At 40.6% G+C, this 21,231-nt stretch overlaps 1 protein-coding gene across 1 annotated transcript in view; it reads right to left on the bottom strand.

Annotated features, from left to right (window-relative positions):
• Positions 1 to 20,302, bottom strand: part of LOC121187091 (melatonin receptor type 1B-B-like) — a 53,922-nt gene extending 33,620 nt beyond the window's left edge. The window contains exon 1 of the mRNA XM_041046194.1: positions 20,107 to 20,302. Coding sequence (XP_040902128.1) covers positions 20,107 to 20,302 — 196 coding nt within the window. The remainder of the gene's footprint in view (positions 1 to 20,106) is intronic.
• Positions 20,303 to 21,231: the final 929 nt, after the last annotated feature.

The following is a 21,231-nucleotide window of genomic DNA, read 5'->3' as shown; positions in this document are numbered from 1 at the left end:
ACATTATTGATGATTTTGCATCAAGGAAGTCCAGAAAGGTCAAGTTTTAGTTTTTGTTTGCTGTTCTTAGTGCAATAGTGTTCTAATTAGATTTCTTTTAGTGTGTTTTCATTTGTGTGATGAAGAATTCAGAATATTTATTCTTTATTTTATTTGTATATTAATCTTTTGTTTTTCTTATTATTCTAAAGTAATAAAATTATGTTGTTTTTATTTTATATTATTGTTATTCTCTGTTGTTATGTGTGATTGTGTATATTTTTGCCACTTTTATGTATATAGAGTATATTTATTTAATTTCTGATAACTATAATTTCTAAATTGTTTTGGCAATGTTGGAGTTGGAGATTGTTATAAATATTGTTATAATAAAACATGGCTGTTCGTGGGTCAGGGGTTGGGGTTAGGGTTATGGTTGGGGGTGTTGGGGAGGGGGGGGGGGGGGTCTTGGGGTGCTTGGAGGGGGTCTTGTCCAGGGAGTAATTCAATGTAGAACTGCCACTGCTCACAAGTTCTCAACACAAGTGTAAAAATGTGTGTCCCTTTAGAGACACAGCTTGAGAATTCATTCTTAATCTGTCTGGAACAGGAAATGGACTCAGATTAAAACTAAAATAAACAAACCACTGGACCATTAGACCCAGAATTTCTACAAGGCTTCACTAGGAACAACATTCAAGTACAAGAGGAAAATAGGAAGAGAAACAGGGCTTGAAAAAGGCCAATCTGGCAGCCCTGCCTGTAATGTTGATTCTTAATCTGTGCATGAAGTACAAAGATTTTCAGGGAGGGAGTGAAAATCCAGGATCAGTTTAGCCTTTTAAATAATCATAATAAAGTTTGATATGGACAAGCAAAACCTATTCCCAGATCAGAAATCCTTCTGAGGACACTTTATTAATCTGTTTATTCTAATCCAGCAGACGGGTCCTGCAGAAGATCTATGACACCACTTTTCCTGCTGCCTGTCTGCACTATTCCCAAAACCAAACAAAACAAAAAAAGAAAGGAAGAAGGAAAACAAGTATGTTTTGACTGTTGTTTTATTGTCATTAGAACTGAGTGGGAAAAAACAAATCGGTCTTTGGAGCAGCTCATCTGTCAGGAAGTTGTGCACTGCATTGCTAAAATACTGTGAGGTGTAGGTTTACTGTTGTTAATGTTTTACAACCTGAAATACATTGTGTATGTCCCAACCTATTACAGTTCTAATGTCCCATAACTTACAGTAGGCTGTTCTTAAACACATTCACTGTATTATTATGCACACTACAGTGATTTAGTGTATGGTCCCTGCGCAGCACTTTATGCCTCTCACACAACTGAACTGTACCATGCAGTATATCACTGAAATATGGCTCCACCTATTTATTGAGGTTTGCCCTGTAATTTGTTGCAGGATCTGCCTGCATCTGTCTCTATGGTAGAGGTCTGAATCCTAGAAGCTACCATGTTCACAGTAATGCAACATGCATCACACACTTCTATCAGGAGGTAAAACAGGTCGTCCACTAATCAGAATGTCAGTGGTTGGGCGCTGCTCATTTCTGAGTATGATTCTTTCTCAACTTAAAAGAACAACTGATATTCCCACGGCCCGGCTTGCCTCAGCTTTTAAGCAACTGAGAGCTTATTCCAAATTGTGCACATGGGGCTCACTCTCACCCTACAGTGATAGGATTGTTTCACCAAAAAACTCAATCAAAGACCACAGCTCAACAAACAAACAAACAAGTCTGTGATAAAGAGGAGGACTTGGAGACCTGAAACGTCAGGGTAATCCATATATGAGAGCTCCTAGGGGGCAGTGATCCTGTCAGGTTCGTGGCCAACTTCAGGGCTGAAATTTTGGGTCCCGATACCTTCCTTCTCCCCCATTGGTATACCAAGTCCATTTCATCAGTCGACAGACCCAAAACCTTTATTGTATACTTTCATTATTATCAGGAGCATGCCATTCCCCATTTCAGGGGTCAGCTCTATTTCCCCTGAAATAGTCAGCCCTTCAGTCCCCCTGTGATCTCCTAAAGGATAAATGGGTATGGCTAATGGATGGAAACATGGACAGTAGAGAATTTGCTGTGATGGTCACTGAATGGAAGAAGACTGTGGTTTTGACATTTCTTTTCATATTTGAACTATAACTATAACAAGACACAACACATTAATGAATCTGCATAGACAGGAATGTTTCAGGAGGGAAAACGGGAAAGGATGAGAGTAGAAAGGGGAGAAGGAGGAGCAGCCAAGAAAGGAGGAGGGTATATATGCTACAAGAGAGAGCATGAGAGAGATAGATTCACAGGTCATCTGAGGCAGATCTTTCTCAGGGGGCAACACTGAATAGAAGCTCCCTCTCTCTCACAGACACACACATCCACAGAGGCCAATGCAAAGGCAGATTAAGGTTATATAATCTGAAGGAGAGAAGACTGAGTGCTCCCAGAACATGTTTCCTCCTTGTTTTAGTGCTACAGTGTATGACCTGAAGAGAACACTGATCTGAGCACAGCACACTCACAGGCAGCAGTAGAATCAATTATAGATGCTTGCCAACATCCTCTCAGGTATTAATAGAAAGATACTCTGTCAATTCCTTCTGATGCTTAATATAGATTGTGCTTGTTCCCTCACAGTGACGGCAAAGGAAAGGACTAAAGGACTGACAGGGCTTAGGGGTATTTTGCTGCTGGTGTAGAATCCTCATTAAGGTCTTCGTGTAGCATGACCCCCACCCCCACGTCTACTTTGTAAGAATAAAATTATTACTTTTGATTTTGTCTGTGGGGTCGTACGTTTAGGTCCAAGTCCTTGCTCAAGTCGTGACACTTCTAGTGCTTTAGTGAAGTTCTATGGGATTAATAGTGACCATTGATAAAATATGAAGAAATGGAGGAGCAAACCATGATGCAATTCATAAAACTGAAAGCAAAAATTATTATCATTCCAAAATATGACAAAGAGTTGCAAAATGAAACGCAGAGAAATTATTGTGTTACTTGTCTTTTGGTGTGTGAATCCAAGCTACGCTATCAGCATTCTGGCAGTAGCACTCCACAAGAGTTAAAATTAAGACGATTCCCACAGTTTCAGCCGCAGTACTGTGGTTGACCGCTGGAACAAATTGGCAACAAGGCTTCAGTGGCTGTGCCTTATCCAGCTGTCTTAATATGGAGGAGGTTGGTGGTGGGTAAAGGGGAGGTCAAGGTCAAGTGAGCCATCAAGAGTGGGTCCACAGGGGAGTCAGTAGTTAAAGGCCTGGTTGAAGGAGGAAGAAGTGTGATAGAGAGAGTTTGAGAGAAGTCTAGGGGCAGGATTTTGGGGCAGTAATGAATCAAGGGTCAGGATGGAAGCTGGAGTGTGAGAGGACACATGGGGAGGAGTCAGGGGCTGGGAGCAGGGAGGCATCAAGGGGCTGTAGTTAATGTGGTGTGGCAGAGTCGAGGGAAGAGCCAGGAGTGATTTGAGGAGTTAAAGTAAGGGCAAAAGTGAACACTGATTGGTTGAGAAGAGCACATGACACCTGTCGCATTATGTATGATAATGAGGCCATTCAGAAAAACAATCACAACCTTCTGCTTTCACAGAAACAGTACAAACCACTACAGAGGAGCCTCTGTCGCTACTGCACCGTATTAACCAGGTATCCACAGTCATCAGCCTCTGCTCACATGTAACTACCTCAATAAATGGAGACACTTTAGTAAAATAAACTGTTTATTACCAACTACCATTGAATCTTATTAGTCACTGCTGGTTGTATGTGTGAGAAAGATTGTTGTAATGGCATTAGGTGAGGACAGAGAAGTCACAGAGGGTAGGTAATGCCAGTATGCAATGATGTGTGATAGAATGGAAGAAAAATATAAAGTATGATTCTGCAAATATTATAGAGAAAGGACAGTGAAGCAGACAAGGACAGAAAGGACTGTGAACTCACTGAACTCCCCCTGCTTCATGATGGAGGGTGTGCATGTCAACAGTGACAACAACGGCTGTGTGCACAGCTCAGGAGAGCATGCTGAAGTTTTGGGTGTTCTGTAACCTCAGCAGAGAATTTCAGTGTCCACACATTAGACAGTCTGTTTAAGTCACACCATCACTGAGGTCCGTTAAGTACAAACCAGTGTTATTTCACATCTGAACATCTGCACATCTGGACAGGTGTTTGTCAGTGTAAGAGGCTGGATGATGAACCGACGTCCATTGAAGTCTACTGTATTACTGTACATCCAACATGTAGCTACTGGTTAAAACTTTGTTCTGAAAATACAGAAATATGCTTACTTTTGGATTGTTTTTACAAAACAAGCTCATGTAGAGACTTTTAGCCAGATGTGTGTGCATTTGGATACAGAAAGGAGGCTGAAGAGGATGAGGAGAGAGACTGAAGGACAGAGGCAATGAGAAAATCCATGATGAAAGGATGAGGTAGAGACAGAGCGAGTTATTACAGAAATTACAAGTAACAGAAAATTGGCAAAACCATAAATCAAAATCTATTCTGGGACTCATGAGAGAATGAAATAACAGTGGGGAAAAATAGTATTTCCAACAAAATATAGAAAAAGAAAAAGAGAAGATCTGAAGATGTCATAAGTAAAATCTTTGCTCACTGGAAAACGAGTGACCAGTACATACTACAGTACACACCCTTTTTTTGTTGAACAGCTGGAGGAAATGGAAGCTGAAATGAAACAGACCTATCACAAAGCTTCTAAAGGGGTAAATGCATGTGATCTTATCAGCACAAGAGCAGGAACTGCACAGCACAGCAGCTCCTAGTAGTGAGAAGCCATCATCAAGCTGTTCAATAAGGTAATTAGAGCAGGGAATTCCCTGATTTCTGGTTCAGGGCATTGTAACACTACTAAAACTAGAAGATTCCAGTAATCATAGAGGGAAATGTGTAATAAACAAATTAAGCAGACAATCTTCAGTCAAAGCTGCTTCTGACCATACTGCTACTCTAAACACCCATGCAGTGACACTCCCATCTCCCCAAAACCTAACCTGAGGATACCACTATGAGAGACAATTTATCCGAAAAAATAATTTATTCAAAATAATCACAAGAACCATAGAATCGAATGGGATTCCTCCTAAAGTACAGGAAGTGTGAAGAAATGTGAAGAAATGAAATAAGCTTTGATACAACTGATGATAAATATAATTTATCTTGAACCATTTGATATGAATTTAATGGCGGGAACTCATTTACTTATCCCAGACTCACTCTTAGAGGTGAACAAATAAAAGGTATAAAAGCTATATGCAGGCTATATACAGGTGACATTACATTCTTCCAACTGTGGAGCATAGGTTACAGCTAAACAGAGTTAATTAAGGACTGAGAATTAGTGGTAACCCCCCCCCCAACATGGCGCTATGACTTTTTGTTGACAAATGTAACTGAACTGTAGAACTGCTTTCTGTTAAGATGCAGATAAAGTGAATGTCAGAGCTTCTGTAAGTAAGTGAAAACTCAGAACTCACATATTGATCTTTTAAGCCACTAGCTGATTTTGATGAGGAAAGTAAACCAGTACAGAGGCATACCTAATTGAGTCATGGCTCAAATAAAATGCATCTTTTTCATGTACATATTTAATATTTTTGATTATTTTGTTGAATCTGACTTTGGGATGAGAAACACTTAAAGATCTTCTGACCTCGCATAAAGATTTAAGTATCCTCCCTTCAGCAAAAAGAAAAAAAAAAAACATAAATCTCTTGTACCATTTTTGTACCCAAAGTACATTTTGATGATTCTGTGCTTTTACTCTTTAGAACATTGGAGTTTTACTTGTAAACAGTATTCTTAGAGTGATATTGACACTTACTTAAGAAAAGGATTTGAATATTTCATTTAGAATATTTTTTATATTTCATGCTGGTTCAACCTGTGTGTTAGAGACAAGCCATATCCTGGTGAAGGAATTGTTATTAACAAGTACTGTCTTCTTTTTTTCAAAGCACTGGGGATACTTAGTTTATTCTCTAATTATGTGATTAAATAATCACAGTACTATGTAGGGTTAAGTGACTTCACAGTAACATACTGTATATTAATAATAACACATTTACTAACATATTATTCTAAACAATTGGGAAAGTAAGTCACTGCTTGTGTGTCCTATCCTATCTATTGGGAGTAGTACATTGTCACTGGAATATTCACCCACACCTGCAACACCTCATCCAAAAGCATGGTACTGGGTGCTGATGCTTACAGGGGAGTTTATTACCCTCTGAGTGAACCTCTGAGAAAACACAGCCGTAGGTAGTTATCAACTAAATGCACCAATTTACCATGCTGAAACCCTGTGTGTGGTGTATACAGAGTCAAAAGCAGCAGAGTGTGGCATCCACTGTCTCAAATTTCTGAACTTGGGAAACAGATATGCTCTGGAAATACTGCATGCTGTGTTTGCTGTAGGTTAAAGAACCCTTGTTTGGCCAAACACACCACAAAATAAGTGCGATTTTAGAGAAACAGTTACACATACACCAGACCAGACTATGATTACTGCATACCTACACCTGAGAAGGCCCCCTGCAAAATTTTTATTTTTAGTACCAGTATCAAAATATTGGTGAAAAATGTTCTTCTTCATCTTCATCATCATCTTCATCTGCTTGTCCAGGGCTGGGTTGTGGGGCCTGCAGTCTAAGCAGGAATGTCCAGATTTCCCTCTCCCCGGACACTTCTTCTATCTCTTCCGGGGGAACCCTGAGACGTTCCCAGGCCAGCCGAGAGACAAAGTCCCTGCAGCATGTCCTAGGTCTTCCCCGGGGCCTCCTCCTGGTGGGACATCCATCCCAGGTAGGCGTCCAGGGGGCATCCTAAATAGATGCCCGAGCCACCTCAGCTGGCTCCTCTCGATATACAGGAGCAGCGGCTGTACTCCAAGCTCCTCCCTGGATGACCGAGCTCCTCACCCTATCTCTAAGGGAGCACCCAGCCAGAAACTCATTTTGGCCGCTTGTATTCGAGATCTTGTTCTTTCGGTCATGACCCAAAGCTCATGTCATGAACAATTTTCTCAATTTAAAATATGCAGTGTTAAATATGGCCAAAAGTGGGCAAACCGCTTGGTGACCTCGACCATATCCAACACCTTTTGGATGAATTAGAATCCTCACTGAACATCAGGCCATCAGTGATTGAACTCTCTAATGCTCCTGTGGCTGAATGGGGGCTAATCTCTGCAGTCTGGTTCCAATATCTGGTGGAAAGCCTGAAACCAGGAGAGTGGAGCACTGCGTTAATGCCCATGGTGCTGGAGTGATATGCTAAAAATATGGGTGTAATGTTTGTTGTCCATATAGTGTATGGTGCTTTCTCAATTTACCCTTCTACACACAAAAATGACAAACTCCTCCTCATCACCTACAAAGCCCTAAATAACCCCCCCCCCCAACACTATATAAATCTGATGTACTATTATTATTATTATTATTATTAAAAATGATGAATGATATGGTGAAAATGATGAAGATAAAGAAGGAGACAGAGATGGAGAGAGAGAATCCATAATGAGATGATGAGGCACAGAGAAAGAGGGAAAGCAAGCAATGCTGAAAGCTCTCTCTCTCTTTCTCTATGGATGACATGTATCAAAGGTCTCTCATCCATTGTGCCTCAGGAGCCCCCTCTATACTTCTCTTTAATTGGCTCCTTTTCATTAGCTGTGGGATTTCTGAGACTCTTTGGAACTATACTGGCATATCAATGAGCACTCCCCTCTCTGCTGATTGGCCACCTGCACCACAAGGGGCCTTTGATGGGTCATTTCATGCTTTACTGTATAGCCTTTATTATTAATTGTCTTGATACAAAGTCACAGTTTTGGCTGAGCAGGTCGTCCACTAATCACAGGGCTGGTGGTTTGAGCTCCAACTTCTCCTGTTGATGTGTTGTTGGGCAAACCACTGAACCCCAAATTGCTCCCGATGGTCAGACCAGAATCTTGCATGGTAGCTCGCTGCTATCAGTGTGTGAGTGTGTGTGGGTGACCGAATGAATGAGAGGCAAATGGTAGAAATAAATAGAGCCATTTACCATTTAAGATATTTGGCCCCTTTCTCGAATGCAAGTTGATGCCCACACCTTTCAAACTTTCAGTTTGTAAAACCGGCACTGTAAACCAAAACTTAGATAACCCTCATAACACTACTGAGATTCTGGGTAAATTCACAGTCTCACAGGGTGGTTGGGTCAAGACACACGTCACGGTTATTTACCTCCTGTAGCTGGATGCATGCCATTTATACAAACTAGGTGGCTATTTATTCATTATCCCCTTTCCAAATCAGAATTTCAAAATAAGCAAGAAAACAATGAACAAAAGCTGAGATGGGATTTATCTGGACATCTCTTTTCTCTTCAAATGGAATGGTCAAAGTTGTCATATTGACTCTTACAATGTATTGATTAATTCATAAAGTCAATTCCTGCATTGAGTAACAAGCAAGAAAAAAAAATCCACCTTGTCAGTTGCCATTAGCTGTTGGTAGCCTTTGAGCAGCAGAGTGAGTTACACTATTTTTTCTACCTAGATATTTTTAACGAGTAAAGATGAAAAGGCAGCAAAACATCCTTTATTCATCCTTTACTCCTCTGACGTTTTCTTCCTTTGTTCTGCAGATGAAAGTTTGCTGAGCTTCGTTTTCACAGCCTGTTAGATGAGCCTGACTCTGCTGCATTAACCTTTTCCTGTGTATGGATGTTTCCAATAAGGAAACAATTGTAATGTCCATAAATCGTTTGTAGGTGGTGTTTTGTTGTTTTGGGTTGCTGAATTGCCAAAGCAATTTGTAAATGGATTGTAAATGTTTTTGCACATGCAAGGGCCCCCTAGGTGAACATTCACAAAACCTCTGTGGTGGACCCAGACTTTGTTGGCAGTACATATGGGAAAAGAGAAGACACATGCAGTCAATGTAGGCTGCCATTTTTGGATGAGGACACAGATCTAGGACTAGCACAAATGGGTCGTGGAGGTATCCTGGGATGTCACCGTCCTGCTCCTGAACTTGATGAAATGCTGAAGCTACATTGCAAACACTTAGTGTGCTTAGAGGTTATCTCAGGGCACTTTTCATCTATATGGGACTCTTTATAATGTTATTTACAGGTAGAGCACAGATACAGTGAAGCATACAGCCTGCTGCTCATTGTTGAGAGACAGAAGAGTCAGGAGGACAACCTGACACTGTCTTTAGAACAATGTCTTTGTGTGCTTATATACCAGATGTCAGTCTGTCAAATTATGCAGAAACTTTATATGCTATATGAAATAAATGAAATGTTATGCACAAATAAATGACCAATTTCTCTAAACCATGGTTGTATGTGCTTATTTAGTACTGCATTATTTATGGGTAAAAAAAAACCTGGATAATTGAACTGAATGATCATTTTGGAGTCTGCAGCTTGTGTTGCTGTTGAACTAAACCCACCGTCACTGATATACATGTAAATGGGATGGACAAAATAACAGAAACACCAGTCCATATAATGAGATACAATTCAACAGAACCACAAACTACAGCCTCCAAAATGATCAAAAGGTTGAACCAACAGTTTCAGCATGACTGAATGTTATGACCATCATGAGCTTAGGATTTATTGCAACACTGCTAGATTATGCTGTATTAGTTTTAGCTAGGTGGACCTAATAAACTGAGTGTATGTGCATTTCAGATTGTTATACAGGGGGCTCTTGTATTTATCCAAATGTGCATACACTGGGACCAGAATCTATATAAGACCTTATTATTGTAAAAAACATCAATCACCAAATATTTCTTCATCACCGGTAGGTGCATGGATGTACACTAAAACCCAGAGCACACACAGGCTGGATGGATGGATAAGGGCCGTGCACCAGAGCAATAACAGTATATGGTACATGGACTGCATTCATATAGCGCTTTTCTATTCTTATTGACCACTCACAGCACTTTTACACTACAAGTCACATTTACCCATTCACATTCATACAGCGCTTTTTTTACTTAAGCATACAGTGCTTTAACAAAATGACAGACAGATAGATAAACTTTATTAATTCCTGCAGGGAAATTAGTTTGTCATAGCAGCATATACATACATACCACCCAAAAAAATACAATTATAAATAGATTAAGAACACAAATGAAATTCAGTGCACAGTTCTTGAGGCTAGGTGATGTGTATTATCAGAATCAGAAAAACTTTATTAATTTTTTAGTATACAGAGGAAAAATGTTTCTTAGGGACTGGGACCAGGCATAATGTTTTCCTGGGACTCATGTTGAACAGGTGCTGCAGGACTCCACACAACTGACTCCCACATGCCTTAAATACACGTTGGCTTATACCATCCAGTCCAGGTGCTTTTCCAGAGTGAGGCCTCTCCAACTCTCTCCTCAGCTGATCAGAAGTAAAACTTAAAGTAGCTGTACTGTCAGAAGGTGTGGCAGAGTCATTAGGTGAGTCTTAAAAGTCCTCTTTTTTTCATTATGTAAGCTATTCAACTCACTTCTGACCCAAGGTTTATTATTTGGGTAACAGCAGACTTTGGGGGATGGAATTATCTACACAGAACCCAATGTATTCAGAGATACAGTCAGAGATACAGTTAAACCATCTATATCCTCTGCATAAGCATTATAGAAAGCCTCCCAGTGAGTGGCTTCCAATGCACCACAAAGTGTTTCCAAACCTTACTGGAACACTTGTTCACTGTCCTCACTACAGCTTCTTATTGTTTAACAACAGGCTTGTATTCAGGTGTAAGTAGGACTAAGTTGTGGTCAGATCTACCTAGTGGGGGGAGAGCAATGGAGATGTATGCATTTTTAATATTTGCATAAAGCAGATCTAAAGTCTTGTTTTCTCTTGTGGGGCATTTGATAAACTGATAAAAATGGATGACGTTACAGGCAGCGTCAGCTTTCCCGGAAGGAAGGATGTAAACAGAGATGGCAATCACATTTGTAAAATTCCCTTGGAAGATAGTATGGGCACATTGCGATGGCAATGAGCTAGATATTGGGGCTACACACATGCTTTTTAATGTGGATATGCCCCGGATTGCACCAATAGTAGTTTACCAGCACAGCCAGTCCCTCTCCTCTGTTCTTGCCGCTCTTAGCGGTGTCTCTCTTGCCCTGAATGGTGTGGAAGCCAGGGAGAGCCACGGCTGAATCCGGTGTCTGTTCATGGAGCCAGGTTTCACTGAAGCACATAATACTGCACTCCCTGTACTCTCCGTGTCCTGGTAAGCGCTTCCAGCTCATCCATATAAATGTTTTGGGTTAAAATGAGTACTTCTTTAAGGTTAGACGACCTTCGTGCTCATGGTTACAAATAATACACATGCAGTTAGGGTTGTGGAACAGAAGAAACAGTTATGACTATTGGTTTCAAACAGGAAGTGAAAAGTGGTCTCTTGTGTGAAAATGTGGTGTTTTGTCAACCTGTCCGTCCACCTCAAACATCTGCTACCAATGTGGAATTTGTCACTCTATACTACATCACCCCAGTTCCTCTTTTGTTTCCATCATAATTACTGTGGCCTCTCATCTCGCTTAAAACTATTTATACCTTTGTGTTCTAGTCGAGAGCCAATTTGTTTACATTTTGACACATTTGATCTGAAATTTTAAGGAACACCTTTTTGGCCCCCTTTGGCCAGCCACAGTCCAGCAATAAATCCCCAAATGTAAGTGGGTGAGTGTATGAGTGAATGTTGAAGCTGCCCATTCGGCTGGCCAAGTGTTGGAGTTTTCCTGTTGGCTATTGGCATTTAAAGGCAGTGTTGCACCTTTGTGCCTGATTTACTGATCTTTCAGACTCCATCAGCATCTTTTTTCACAAAAGTACCTGGTGACCAATCTAGCAACTTTTTGTACAAACCTTATTGAGACAATTTTGCAAGTGGGTTTTATCTCAGTCTGATGTAGAGTGATGTAAAGTAATTGGGTTTGGGGAATTTAAAACCTTCTTTGAGGATTGGTAGGCAGGACTGTTGGGTCAATGCTAATATAACATCACATCACATAAAGAATGGTCTGTGTTTCATAAATTCATCCTGCAGCTGACGTCGAACAATGGCAATACAGAATGGCTGCAGGAGCAAACTCACAACTGGGTCACACTTGAGATTTTGTGGCTCATTCAGTTCAGCCTCTTTCAAGTGCAATTTATGCAGAGGATCCACAATGACATGGTTTGTGAAACCACACAGGCCTCTGCAGAATTATGCCAACAAATCTCAAGGATGTCAATTCAGACCAAACTAATTCTACCTGAATTTTCTTTTTCCTGGCCATTTTGTACACCTGGAACAATGGTGGCTCTCTCATATAATCACATTTTTGGGCATCTCAAAAATTGCTACTACAACTAATTATTTTACATTTATATATACTGCAATTATATTTGTCTGTAATTGTTAATTTATTTATTTATTTTAATAAAAAACATTGTAATGTTACCATTAACAGCATTTATAATATCTTGTTGGTACTAATGACCTACCAGAACACTGGTTTGTAAAAATTCAGAGGAAGATGCACAACTGGCTTGATGTCAGCAGAGGACAGCTTGAATGTTTTGTGTGCTGAAAAGCCAGACTTTTCCTTTAATGAAAAGAAAGCAGAGATACAAATCCCAGAAAACTGCATAAACTAGCAGCAGGGTTCCAGATACCAGAAGGCTACTAAGAGACCTATGCAAATACATCCTACACATGATAAGGATAATTAAATTAAATATAGGTTTTCCTATTTTATAAAAGATAAAAAGTAATGAAATAAATGTCAGCACTCCAAACAAATTTGTTTTATTAATTCTTTTGACCTCCGTGATTGTATCCTTCTCTGCAGTTCTGCAAAACCTTTGTCCAATAAATATAATATGTAAAACAAAAGGCAGCACTTCTCCATCTAAAGGGTTAGATGAAACAGTTTAAAGTCATGATAGCATCTCTGTGAGGTAGTATGTTGGCACCATTATCTAACCTTTGCGCAGTGTTCATATTTTTGTTATTCAGCCAGTGTTCGTGGATCTGGTGGACCCGCTTCATTTTTGGGTTTTTAATTCAACACAATCAATTTTATGTTAAAATACTCAACAGATGTTTACTTCATCTCAATTACAAGCAATATAAACAGCATATATGGTTAATATTTGCCCTTTACCTTTGTTAGATCATATTTAGGAATTAAAGTGCTACTCATTTTTTGATTGTTTTTTAATAAAATGTAATTTAAAAAAAAGGTCCTTTTAAGAAAAAAAAAAGTCTCTTCACTAAACGCTGCCTTCAACTGCTTCACCACTGAAGGTAAGAAACTTCTTGGGACAGGCCGACACTTTAGTGTGATTATTTGATGCATTTTTTTTCACTACTTTTTAAATTTGAATTAAAAATTGTAATGTAATAGTTTTAATTGAAATAAGTAATTTTAATTAAATTTCAATAAATTCATGCGGAACTACTAAATGTTAAATTGGACATTCTCAACTTGATGCTCAATTCAATACAACTACAACTACAACTACAAATAATTGAGGCTTAAGTGTGTAGAATAGAATATACATGTGCACTGGAATTCTTGTGCATCCCTCCCCTGAGTCAAGCTTGCTAAAAGGTTCAAATAATACAATAAAATAAAAAAAATAAAATAAAATAACCAAGAAATAAATAATACAAAAGAAGAGCAAGATAGTACACTTAAAATACTGAGAAGTTCTTAAGAAAATTAGGTCCTTAAACATAGGCACACTAACACTGTAAAACTTGACCCGGAGAGCAACGTCGTGTCGCACGCGGAGCGCCATCTTGGAAGATCACAGTATAGTGAATTGATTTGTCTCAACTTGAATTGGATTGTGACTAAAGTGAGGTCAGAAGGGACAGAAGAGACTCTTGCACACACTTGAACCTCCCTCAGACTATGTGAGGTGTCCCTACATTCCCATTAAAACTACAGCACATCCACTAGGTTATTCATCCAGCACATCTAGGACATCAGAAGCTCGAAAGAAGTGCTACAACCAAACTGGTTATCATCAGTCAATCTTAGATTTCCTAGGCAGGCTCTAACTAATGTAGAATATGGAAACCCATCTGATACCTAAATCATAGGGAGCCATCTCTGGTTAATGTATCCCTACCTCGAAAAAGTATGGGTTAGGAACCAACACATGGCATCCAAACAGGGACCTCTCTGGAGTTCAAAAAGAGTTGAAGCAGGAGCTGAAGATTAGTCAGACACTACCTACTCTGAGTCGAGTAGCACCACCGAAAATAAACCAGAAAGAACCATGTAGTGAAGCACCCCTGCAGGGCATTAGAGTGGGCCAAGACATCTCTTATCCCACTGTAGCAATATCCATCAGAGCAGCTATAGCACCCTAGACATTGGTCACAAGCGTGCAGTGATATATAAAACAGCGAGGGAAGGGAGGGAGGAAGGTGCAAAAGGGGTACGCCACACTATGAATGGATCCAGCTTAACGTAACTAGCTTATCCAAAGGAAAGAAAGGGCTTTACATGACTGACTGATGAGGAACACAGTGTAGCCACCACCATGTTTGAAGATCCAGTGTATGACATTTTTCAGGTTTATGACCTAAGAGAAGAAGAAATCTGTCAGAACCAAGCCCCTCATTACTAAGCAAACTGGGCTCCATCACAGGGAGATGGGGAGTGCTCTTTGAACAACATATCACACCATGGAAAAGGCTGAAAACATGATTAAATGAGAGTGGAGGGCAATTTGGACCAGGAGCAGATGGAAACAGGGATCTGCAGTAGATCTGAAGTAACCACCACCTTCAAGACCTTAATATACTACAAAAAGGAAAGCATAAAACATCTTGCCATTGCTACAGACAGTGACTACTATTACACAGCAGGGATAGAAGAGTGTGAGGACACCAAGGGAAAACCACTCACTTGTGCAGAGCTAGGGGGAATAACAGTAGAAGCCAGAAAATCAATGAAACTTAAATGGATTAAAGTTGAACGCCACACGGGGGGAACTGACTACCTGTTACAAGGAGGTTGATCAAATTGTTTCAGAGCGGCCAGGACCTTTGCAATTAATCATAACTAAGAAACAGGTAAGACAGGTATAACCATAGTATTTGAACAAGACCAGGCCAACATGTTAAAGCATATACATGAACAGTCAGGTCTTGTAGGAGAAGACAGACTAGTACTCTGGATAAAAGGTGATGGGGGGATATACACAGAGCAAGGGGTGTTACCAGGAGGATTTCAGAAAACAGAGACCCAACCAAGATACATTATCACTAAGACACCACACACACTTCATTGCTGATGTTGCAGGACTACTGTCTACTCGTTCTAGTTTAGGGAACAAATATTTCCTTGTCTGTGCTGACAATGGGTCTAATACAAAGAGAACTAATTCAGGGAGGACAGTCTCTGCTTAGCTTGCAAAGTTGTTGATCCAATATTCCACTATCTGGTCCCTAAAGATGGAATGGAATGGAAAACATTTAATCAAACTGTAATCCAACTCTTACGGAGTAGCTGAGAGAACAGTGAGAGAAGCAAAAGATTAGATATTTAAAAATGCATCTAGTGATTTGGATACTCCAGAAAAAACTGGTGCTAGTAAATGAACACATAGAGGCTCTGTAACCAGTACCTATGCCACCTAACAAAACCCTATTCCAGGTTGGGAGAAAGTCTGGGTGAGCAAAAGGATAGTCAATCCTAAGAAAGAAGAAGTTAATCGAAACCCATAACAAACTTAACCACTGAGCTCACTCCCTCTCCCTAGCAGAGCTAAGACAGAAACGACTGTGATTAAAACATGTACGAATTCAGAAAATGTCCCAGATTCCGAGGCCTGGAATACCATCTATCAGAATAACATGAATACATAGAAAATTTGGTGTGAATTACAACAGTGCATTGATATAACCAAACCTGTCTATGTGGAGTAGATAGTCAAGCCCTGGATATATCTGCAGCATGGACACTTTTAAAAGACTAAATAAAAGGCCAGGCATTAGAAGCATGGTAGAAAAAGCCTAGGACTGTTTCAAATCTAAAGACTCAATATCAACATTTGTACAAATGCAATGGTTATCATTTTACACTAGAGGAACCATACATACGGATACGATCTGGGACACCTCAAATCACAAGGAACAATGTACTAACGTATGCTATACTCTTGGCCACAATCCACCCAAACTAATATAATCTGGCAGAGATAATATTAGCTGAACACCCTCCACTATCAAGGTTCAGTCTGATGAAATGTTCTATAAATTCTTAAAAGCTTTGAAATCCACGATGCAGAACGACTTTAGTCATTATGGAAGTTACACATCAGGCCATATATGGCTTTTATGGCCCAGGAACATATGTACAAACAAAGCATACTGTTACAATTATCAATATTCTCCAGAGAAGGAAGCTCAAAAGAAGCTGACAGGGGATATAAAGTCTAGGGAAAACAGGAAGGTGAACAATAATTGTCACTTATTCTCTGGGATACAAGGGGGGCAAGGGAGCCATGACAGGGCTGAATGTATGTTAAAAAAAACACATGAACAGAAAATCTACAAGGGAAAGGCAGGGACAGATCCACTACTGAAAGATGCCTGGAACTGGTACTTCTGGCTCAGTAACTTATTGGGCAACTGCTGGTGTGGGGGGACCTCAGGCAAGGCCAAAAACTGTTTTTAGACTATCGCACTCCATATACCCTTTCCCCACAAGAATACCTCTTAGGGAAGCGAGAGTTTAGGGAAGTTTCTTGCATCCAGTAATCTACAAAGAGGTCAAGGATGCAGCAGAAGTTGTAGCTACAAAGGAGATGGAAGGAAAAAACATTACAATAATCAGTGTGAGAACAACTTTTGAAGATGCATGGCAAAAGATGGTATATGCCATCCACAAAGTGAAGTGGGGATTCTAGCGGGGATTATATGCATATCTAAAGTATTCATGATATTCTGGGGCTTCCTGCATAAACTGGGTATAGCCTGGTCATTGGATGGATTCATCAACAAATGCCTTTTGATACTCATTAAAAGTCTGGTCAAATTACTGTGGTTTATTATTAAAATGTTAGAACTACTTTTAGTATGGGTGTGCCGCACCAGTACTTGCCATGCTGGGGCCATGAAAAAGACACAGGTACGAAAACAGCAACAAAAGGTCAGATTGCATGAAATTATGAGATTAGCCTTGTAAAACTCCAAAATAATTGGGCAGACATAAAAACCTTTTTGAATAATTTTACCCTCTTGGCATTCTACTATTACGTGCACAGGCACCAGGCCACAACTCCGCCACCTATACTGTTTGACATAGCAATGGCTGTCATGTAGCTTTATGGTTTTGGTGGTCCAACTTCCCTTTTTTTCGCACACACACAGGTGGAGCTTAGAGGTGCACTGAGAGATACTCTTTTGTCTTAAGTCTGTCCCTCAGAGAACATCCAGCAGTCAAGAACTCCTAGATATCACTCAGCTCTGGACTCTCTTACAGCTTTGGGCAAAGCCAAGGGGTGGAATGAGATTGGATAGTAGAGGAGTAGGAGTAGAGGAGAGGTCCCATTGTACGAGAGTCACTCTATTTGGATATGGGTTCTTCAGACCCATGGGGGGCAGGTTTCAAGGTTGGTAGCAATAACTGAACCACCAGCCAGGTGGCCTGGCATTCAACAGGCAGTGGGGGTCAACCTATACAACCGCAGGAATAGTATGAGGTCCATGGACGTGACCTTGCCCATGTCTGTTTCTTGGCAGTGCCAACAGTAGGAACCTGAAAACACTGATACCAAGAGCCAAAAGCCAATATGGCCAAAACTCATCGTTTCGCAACCCCGCTAAATTTTGATACACAATAATGATCTTAATAAGAAAAAGGACATAAAAAAGACAAACAGCTCTGTTCACAGTTTGCACCTCTGGCTGACAATGGCAGTTTGCTGACATTTGTTACAGCCACAGCAGCCTATGCTTGACAGTATCTTCACAGTATTTTTCTCAGCCTATAGCAGCATCTGTGCAAACGGTGAACAGTTATAGCAGCCCTTCACTTGGACTGCAGAGCAACCTGTGTGATACAGACATTTTTAACCATTGCTTTATGTGTACCTTAGTTTTTCCTGTGCCCCACCTGTATAAACCAGAGACACGGCAGGAGGAAGGGGTTTTCAGCTTTTTCTTTTTGTTAGATTTTTGCTGTTTGACTGTTCTTGTTAAGGGTTTTGGGGGATTTGTTAGAGGTAGAGAAGAAGAACTTTGGGTGTATACCAGCTTGCTAGTTAAGGGAGCATTAGAAAAAGGTTTATTCTATTTTGCATAGAAGATTTTATAACATATCAAAAGTACTGTTTAACTTTAAATAAAAGAGTGTACACTGCAGTCAAATTAAAATTCCTGGGGTTGGTCTCTTCACTGAACGCTGCCTTCTCCAGCTTCACTTCTGAAGGTTAGAAACTTCTTGGGACAGGCTGACACTCTAAGTGTGATTATTTGATACTAAATTTTACCAATTATTTTTTTATCTATTACAAAAATTTTGAATTGAATTAAGTAATTAAAACAATTTTACTGCTAAATTCTAAATCAGACATTCTGAACTATTTGATGCTCAATTCAAGATGACTATTTTTAGTATTTAAGGCTGAAGTGGATATTGAATTGATTTGTCTTAAACTGAACCGACTAAAGTGGTAGGGATCAAGGCCTTGTTAAACCCAGTGAGCCTCCCTCAGACCGTCTACCCCCAGATTCCCTGCTGCACATACACTAGGTTGTTCATCTGGCCTGTCTCTTGGTTGTTTAACACTGAAAGAGTAAAACAACCAAGCTGGTTCCCACCAGTCCATCTTAGGTTTGCTAAACAGGCTCTACCTGAATATTTAACTCTGTATGTAGAATATGAAAACCTGTCTATCACCTTGGTTGTAGGGTATCATTGTAGGGTATCAGAGAGCTGAGCTCTCTGGGTAATATATCCTTGCCTTGGAGGGGGTATCAATTAGGAACTATGACAATACAATTAAGACAGACACACTTTAAACTAAAGTGGATAGGAAGTATAGATCACCCTATATCCTGCATAATGAAGGATAATGTTTCAGGCCCACACATGTTTTCATATTGTTCAACAGGGCTTTTGAATATAATTTTTACTGTTTAATATAAAGAGCCAGTCCTGAGAAACTCATAAAACACATAAAATATCCCTGGTGAATAACACAGTATTCACACACACTTGTTTACAATACTTTACCTGAAGACATTTAGAGGTATTAACTTGAATCAATTCCTGGTCCACAGTCAGTTAATCCTTACCGTAACTTTAATCTATCACAAAAGTAGACACAATGCAATTACACAAAAAGAAACTCTGGTCTTGCCCACCGTGAAGCAAGCTACAGGCTTAAGTTTGATGTCCTGAGCTATGACAAATATTACCACACACATTCAGATGAAACCCTAAACCTGCTGGAGGCTTTGCTCCACTGAACCTATAAACACTGGATGCAATGGAAACTGATACATTTGACAGACAAGTTTAGTGAGACAGTGATGGATGATGACTGAAAGACTGAAAACAACTCATTCAGTACAGCAGTGACAGAGCAGACTGAATTAAAACGCATTTCCTTCTGTAGAATCCATGCAAATGTGTAATGTCATTCATTCATTCAAACTCATTCATTCATTCATTCCCAGCCGATTCACATATGGAGATAGTTTCCTTTATTTGAAAACAGCTTGTGATATCAATTTAGCCTGTGTTTGTTCTGACTTCAGGCAGGCAGCTTTATTGGACTGTTGTGATTTGCTCGTCGAACAATGAAGCTCAGCTCACCTCTGGATGTCATTTCTCCGCATAGTCCACATGTATAATAAGCCTGGCTCCATGCTCCTCTCTCTCTCTCTCTCTCTCTCTCTCTCCCTCCCTCTCTCTCTCTCTCTCTCTCTCTCTCTGTTGTTTACACACACACATGCACGCACACACACACACACGCACACACACACACTCGCACGCGCGCGCTACTACCGGCTAAACAGTGTACAACAATAGCTTTCAGCTTCTTACCCGCATTTCGTAGTTTACGATTCCTGAGCACGGACACGATGACCAGCAGGTTTCCTAGGACATCCACCACAGTAGTGAAGATCAGTACGCTGGCCAGCGCCGTGACTGCCCATGCAGGACGCGCTGCCCCCTGGCTCGGCTCCGGCCCGTGTTCCGTCCGGTTCTTCAACAGCGAGTCATCCTCCGGCATGTCCATAGCCTCTCTATCTCCACCTCCTCCCTCCTTCACACTCCGCGGTCGGTGTGACTGATGGTTGGCATGCCGCTTCACAGTGAAAGCCAAAATGTCAGTATTGTCCCTCAGTGGCCGCGGCTTTTCTCTGCGCTGTCACTGCGTCCAGCCGCGCAACCTGCGCCAAGGAGCAGCTCCGCCGCCCCGCTGCCAGTCCACCCGGAGTGGACCGCAGCCCGCAGAGACCCATAGACAGCCCAGGAACCGTGGATGCTGAGACCAAAGATACGCCGCCTGAATCCCTACACCTCCTCCTCCTTCTCCTCATCTGTCTCTCCAGACCTCATGCTCCTCATCGCTCCTCTTCTCTGCCTCTCCAGACACATCGTCCTCCTCTCCGCCCCCTGCCCCTCCTCTGTTCTCTGTTGTCTATGGGACTCGAGGCAACTCTCTGAGTCTCCTCTGGCATTCCGTTGCGGTCTCTACAGCTACTGCGCTGTAGTGCACACTAGATGGCTTTTGTTCTCTGTGGTGCTATGACAGGCAATGTGACCATGGCTTCCAGTCATTTCACTCCTCACAAAAATAATGTGTATGTTTTAGGGATAATAATTTTCCAATGAAGGTTATCTGATATTGCCAATTAATCATAGAATCCTTTGTCATTGAGCAATGTTTTTGATGAGCAAACAGAGCAGAGATATTAAGCTGCTGTATCATCATATCATGCAGTAAAATTTATTTCAAACCTGTCAGGAGATCAGACAACACTGTGCATGTCAAACAGCACTACAGTGTGAACAAAGTGCACAAGGTTCAAAATATACTGTAAATACATAGTTGACCTGTAGAAAGAAGGGATATCCATATAATTAAACTATTTCAAAGAAATTCTTTGACCACAGGTGAAGGCTCATATTGGTCACATCCACTGTAATGCAAACACATCATCA

This window comes from Toxotes jaculatrix, chromosome 9 (assembly GCF_017976425.1).
Source record: "Toxotes jaculatrix isolate fToxJac2 chromosome 9, fToxJac2.pri, whole genome shotgun sequence".
NCBI classification, from domain to species: domain Eukaryota; kingdom Metazoa; phylum Chordata; class Actinopteri; family Toxotidae; genus Toxotes; species Toxotes jaculatrix.
This window is presented reverse-complemented; position numbering and strand designations above follow the sequence as displayed.